The 6317-nt window shown below is 35.3% G+C and overlaps 1 protein-coding gene and 1 non-coding gene across 2 annotated transcripts; both read right to left on the reverse strand.

Moving 5' to 3' along the window:
- Window positions 1-427: 427 nt before the first annotated feature.
- TRNAV-CAC (transfer RNA valine (anticodon CAC)) lies at window positions 428-501 on the reverse strand. The gene has a single exon. It is a non-coding gene; the product is annotated as a tRNA-Val (tRNA).
- Window positions 502-2336: 1835 nt separating this feature from the next.
- On the reverse strand, window positions 2337-6317 carry LOC143598382 (transcription factor EMB1444-like). The gene is made up of 11 exons (XM_077076612.1): window positions 5130-6317; window positions 4824-4997; window positions 4636-4720; window positions 4508-4549; window positions 4231-4290; window positions 4030-4104; window positions 3208-3909; window positions 3029-3130; window positions 2826-2939; window positions 2620-2745; window positions 2337-2535 (listed from the first exon to the last, which is right to left on the reverse strand). Exons 1-11 carry the CDS (start codon window positions 5240-5242, stop codon window positions 2455-2457), a joined length of 1674 nt encoding a protein of 557 aa, XP_076932727.1. The 5' UTR covers window positions 5243-6317; the 3' UTR covers window positions 2337-2454.

Here is a 6317-nt window from a genome sequence, read left to right on the forward strand (position 1 = left end):
CCCGGGGAGATTAGGGTTAAGTATGAGTATTCGAAATAAGGTTGTCAAACCCAGGGAACACAACTTGAGAAACTTGAGTAACCTGAAACCCAAAGATATAACCCGAATAACACCCCTAACCATTAACCAATCATAAAATAATGTGAAAATATAATTAAAAACCCTAACATATTTTCTTATGTTACTAAGACATGCAAATGCAATTTCTTATTATTCAAATGTTAACACGCATGCGACCACATATATGAAATCCCAACCAAAATATCAGAAATAAATTTCTTATTATTCAAATGTTAACACGCATGTGACCACATATGAAATCCCAACCAAAATAACACAGAAATAATAACAAAATGTCTGAGCCCGGGTTCAAACCGGGGACCTCTTATGAAATCCCAACCAAAATAACACAGAGAAAATAACAAAATATCTGAGCCCGGGTTCGAACCGGGGACCTCTAGTGTGTGAGACTAGCGTGATAACCGACTACACCACCCAGACTAGCTTGTTTAACTTTCGCTTTCGCCAAAGATCAATTTGAATTATGTGGCGCAGCATGCCAGCTTGACTAGTTGTTACAATACACTTTTGATTTGCTTCTTTTTTCTTGATCTGCCCACAAATAAAAATCATTTTGTTGCAAGATAAAGCCTTTAAAATGCTTGCAAATAAAGTGTCACCTAACATCTCATCACCAAGGGAGTTCATTTTAGAAAAAATATAAATCATGTTTCTAAAAAGTTTTGCTCTAACCGACTACGCCACCCAGACTTGCTTGTCTAATTCACCTTGATTATAGACTTATAGTCTCGTAATATAAAGGATCCATTCGGATAGATGAAGTAGAAATAGGTTATTAGTAAGTAGTAACAACACACTTAGTGATGGCTATACACAAGGCCGTCTTAATTATTTTTAAGGTCCAAAGCACATAATAAAATTGAGACCCTTTTCGTAAGACAAAGTGTTTTCGATCTTGTTGCTCTTGTGCCATCTATGCGTACGTATGTGTAACTATAGACAGCAAACCCTTGTTAGTTTTTGGAATTTGGGCCACGTGTACTTAAAGCGTAACGGAAGAAAACATTTCATGAATGTTTGAGCAACAAAAGACAGCATCACAATGTTTTGTAAACTGAATACAAGGACTGTGATAAATCAAATGTTTAAACAGGAGAAAAAGTGTAAATGTTTTAATACTTTGGACTTTACAGAAGTTAATTTAATAGTATTTGAAACCAGGAGGCAACCTTTGGTAGGGTTTTAAAACAACGGCAGTCCTACACTGAACACCGATCTCGTCACCGGTAACGTAAGTCTTTCAATGATTTGCAGTTGATAATAACCAACTATTCATACACACCTATACGCACACACCCTACCCACTATTCATACACACTTGTACGAGTTGTATAGGGTCTAATATTGTCCCATGAAACTATTTTTTAAACAAGAGAACACGAGCAACTTCATTTTAATCTTTTTGTAATAATCCCTTTTTATATAAGATGGGTAAGTGAAAAACAAATAACTTTATTTTAAATTTAATCGACGTTGATACTCGTTACGTTTTTCCTAACAACCAAATTGTGAAAAATAGTTTGGATTCTTTTTAGTTTTGTTTTCTTTGTTGTTGATAATATGAGATTTTATTTTAATCGATTTGGGCTATACTCATTCCATACTACTCGTATAGGGTCACACAACCTCCTATGAAAGTTTGGTGAATAACTATTCTGACAAGTTCGTTACTGTCAAGTACGGAAAAAGTCATACGACTCGTATGACTCCATACAACTCGTATGGAGGGTTTCCGGATAGTGGGCTAGGGTGTTGTTATAGTAGGACCCATTTAATGTCAAGGATTTGTTTTGTATTAAAGTTTTCCATTTTATCAATAGACTTTCCTTCAATTTGTGTGATAACCTTGTATGTTTGACTTGTTTTATGTTTTTATCTTTATTTGTTTCTAATTGATGTTCTGTTTGTGTAGATTAAACAATGGGATTGATGAAAAAAACTAAAAAACTTTGATGTCATCAGCAGAAACTGGTTTCTTTTATGTTAAGAGGAAGAATCCTAGACTGAAGCAGAACAAGCTTGAGATCAAAAAGTATGATCCACGTTTCAGACGCCATGTTCTTTTCACTGAAGTCAAGATGAAATGATAAGAAATTAATCTTCATAATGGTAATTTGACCATCTTATTATCAAGATTTTGCTATCAGTATCTAGATTTTATAATATCATTGTCCTGTTTTCATGACAATATATAAAAACTTTATATTCCCAAAATAAACAAGCAGCAAATCACTATCACATTGTTTGAAAATTCACAAGTTCATAACAATCAATCTTGCAACAAAATATAATCCAAATAAAAAGAGAAAATCCCAGTCAAACCGAGAGGTATCAAACACAAAAATCAATCACTCTACAAGAAAAATCACAAACTCAAGTCTTTGTCTTCAGTTCTAATATCTGAACGAGTGACCACAGTATATCCATCCGATGCATACTTCTGTTATTCTCCGCCTGCATAGATCACGTTGACTAGATTAGCCGCATGTTAAGTTTGACTTGTTAGTCGATTTGGATTATGTCAATATCAGGGTATACCTCAACAATGAAACACATCCAAGTTTTATCACCATATGCGTCTATTGCGCCGTTTAAAATGGTCAATCCCAAACACCTGATCGCTTCAGCAATCTCTAGAAAATGAACACATTCGTCACACACCATCTGTGCAAACAAAAAGCAATATTGTTGGCAAGAATTGAAAATATTTCATGGATTTCTTGTGTTACAAGTCACAATTATACCTCTACCAACATTTGCCCCTCGGTACCAATATTTTCCACGATTATTGGACAAACTCTTAGGTCGTTTCCTACTTCCATTGCCCAACTTGAACCCTGATCTTGATTCCCGAGCAACTGCAAATGGTAGTAAAATTAATATGCTATCGCCTGATAGGTTTGTTAACATAAAGCTTATAGGAAACGATAGAAACAAAAATAGGTACCTTAAACTCAGCACATTTATCAATTTTATCAGCATGCTTCGTGATACATTGCATGAAAAGCATATGTTTAATTGTTCGTTCCAAGAGTGAATCGATGCTACACTGCGTGACACAAATTGTTTCAACTTATTAGTTTAATAAATTCATAAAATGAATATTATTGGAAAAACCGAGGTTACCTTTGATCCATTAGGAACAAGTTGTCTGAGTTCCTTAATACGATCTTGAATTAATTGTCTATCTCTAGGCCGGGGTTTACCACTTTCACCGGGCCTAGCCCGTTTTTTCCCGGGCTTAGCAGGTTCTCGGGGGCCGTCTAACTTCTCACTACATCTACTAACACTAGTTGATGAGAAGCCTTGTAAAGAACGCTCGAAAGAGTAACAAACTGAACCACTGGTTTGCAAATCACTAGGGGTTGGTTGGGGTTTGACTGGTTGACCAGATGACGTTGACCATTTAGTGTCACTTTCACTGCAACAAATATTAGCAACAACTGCTTCCAAGAGGTTTTCAGAGCATGATCTTCTTGTGCTGCTTGTGTCTCCAGCTGTCTGGTTGACAGTTACAGTCTCGGTTGTAACTGTGTCCCAATCGAAACTATTATTTTGCTTATAAAATGTGGGCCCCAATGCTTCATATAACTCGCATCCAGTGGGAAACTTGAAAGAATTGTTGGTTTCTGGTTCCGGAAATGTGGGCATGAACAAGTCATGGTTTGGATCATTGTAAGTTGTTGATCGGACGGTATCTGATGTTGAGTTTACGGTTCCTTGATGATTGGTGATCGTTTTAACTTTTATCCACTTATTCGTTGTTCTATCGTGATTGTTTACATGTCTTTGAGATCTCATTGAACCCGAATTCGTAGACATTTCCGTCTGTAAAACAATTTGCATAGTAAGTTTCTGGATGTTACAAAATATGCGGGTTGGGTGATGAGTTATAATATTAAAAATGATAATTTGGTACGGTTGGGAGAGAGATATATGTATATATACCACACAAGGAGAAGGTTCATGTAGTGCAAAAAAGATTTCTTTAATATGGTTCACGAGCTTCAAATCCTCGGTGATCTGCGTATTTTATATTAATGACAACTTAATAAAAAGCTTGATGTGGTTAACTATTTTACGTGCCTATAATGCAAAAAACTTATAGATAAAACATGAGATAGAAGTAAATACTTAAAGTAGTCTTACGGTTTTTAAAGAGCAGAGTTGTACAACCCCATATGAACCAACAGCGACAACAACGATGGTCTACAAAGCATAAAAACATCAAAACCATCATTTCATAAATAGGATTAGAGTGGCAAAATGAGTATGTCTGGCTAGTTCTGTAACAAGTCAAAATGGGTGGTTAACTTTTGCCCCAACAAAATTACTATCTTCGTAAATAAGTAACATGTTGAATATGATTGTCGAAACTATATCGTTAAAGTAATACTTCAAATTTGATGTATGTAGCGTGACATACCTTGATCCCGGCTGTAACCTGTGTTTTCCATCCGTCAAAATGCTGAAAATTAACATGAAGCGTAAGAAATATATTATTAATATAATACAGTATAGTACAGTATTACCGATATCAAAGTTATAGCTCACCGTGTCTATAGAATACAAACTATTAACAAGTTGATTTCCTGATATCCATTGATGTTTACCCGTAGCTGCAACCTGTCCAACGACCCTGCCCAACAAAGAATACAAACGCACGGATAATAAGCACGATAAACGATCCAATTTTATACGTAACCAACTCAAATGTAATTCAGTTTTATTTGTCAACATACCCTTCCCCAATAGAATATATGTGATAAGACATGTTTGCAATAGCTAATCCAAGATGATCTTGTGCATACCACTCGTCCTTCAAATTGTCACTCGTGTTATTGAACCAGTTGTTGATATCTGAACAATCGTTTTTCTCTTTATCGTTACAATAAGCATCTTCCCAACTCAACATCCTACAAATATTCCCATTTCGGTTAGTTCATGCTAAAATTAGTTGAGTTTATTTGCAAATTAATTTAGGCAAATTAAAACAAAAAAGACAAAAAAAAACATGTAGATACTAAAGTTGTTGAACATGATCTTACATTTGAGGTTGATGTTTGAGCTTCCAAAAAACAGCATACTTCCAGTCAGTGTTAAAACACAGATTCTTGAGTAGTCGGTGCAATTCGCCACCACCACCACTCATCATCTTCATCCCCACTATGTTAACCAACTATAGAACACCCCCCCCCCCAAACAGAAACTAAAATGACCTTTTTACCCTCTGCAACCTCTAACTACCCCTGTAAGAGCCTCTGCCTGCCTGTTTCCTTCTCAAACCCGCTCGCCGCTTTATTGGTGGACCCACTGTGGGAGTAAGAAGACTTCCCAATCCCATCTCCCAATTCACTTCCAACCCAAACCCCAAACTCTCAACAGTTTCACTTAATTCACAAGTTCAACTGTCAAAAGATCAATCTTTGAACAAATTGTGACAAAATTCAAGATTTTCACCATCAAATTTCAAGAAACTTGAATTTAACTAACTGTGATCAATCAATCAATCAATTACAAAGAAAGATTTGGAGGGTGTTGTCTAAAAACTCAAGATTTAACTAATATCAAAAGACATTGAAGAAATCAACATAAAAATCAAATCTTTTTATGAAATCTTTCTTAAAAGTCAGTAAAACAAGACACCCAGATGATGATATGATCAAAAGTAGTTTCATTTGTGTGTTTTCATCTTTCAAACTTGTGTTTATAAACAGCAGGCGGCTTTTTCATTAGTCAAAAGTTACACCCCACCACCCTATACTTCAAAAAGGTGCTAAATTAGGCACAAGAAGTGTAAAAAAAAAACATTTTGCCATTTGGTCCATATCATTTTTGGGATTTATGAGTGTTGTTTCTATAGATGGATAGATAGATATTCCAATTGATATGTATGGCCAACACCATGATATTTAAATTGAGGAAAATGTTTCTTATCTTTTCAGGAAAAACCCTATTCATGTCAATCATTTTTATGGCCAAAAGCTACAACACCAACAAGACACAACCCCATCAGTATATATCTTCTCATTATGGTTAATGATAGCCATTTATTTGTTACTTTTATTGTATGACGACGTCGTTTTATTCGATCTAAAAAGTTAAAATATCGAATGGCATGGTTATGTGTTATGCATATTGCGCGCACTATGTTTCTTTGGCTGATGAGTTAATTTTAGTGATGTGTAATTCTACTTTTAGGTTGTAACGTAGCAGTAAAGAGTAAAGACTACTCT

The sequence above is a fragment of the Bidens hawaiensis genome, unplaced genomic scaffold, assembly GCF_021521415.1.
Source record: "Bidens hawaiensis isolate Kalapana, Puna unplaced genomic scaffold, B.hawaiensis_p1.1 tig00050010_1, whole genome shotgun sequence".
In the NCBI taxonomy this organism is placed as follows: Eukaryota; Viridiplantae; Streptophyta; class Magnoliopsida; order Asterales; family Asteraceae; genus Bidens; species Bidens hawaiensis.

Bases quoted from the DNA above. Each gene is read 5' to 3' on its own strand.
- LOC143598382 (XM_077076612.1), bottom strand. From the start codon at position 5,242: ATGAAGATGATGAGTGGTGGTGGTGGCGAATTGCACCGACTACTCAAG. The intron at 4,721-4,823 runs GTATGTTGACAA...TTTGTTGGGCAG, and splicing joins ATATATTCTATTGGGGAAGG to GGTCGTTGGACAGGTTGCAG. The intron at 2,746-2,825 runs GTATAATTGTGA...TTGTTTGCACAG, and splicing joins AGGGGCAAATGTTGGTAGAG to ATGGTGTGTGACGAATGTGT.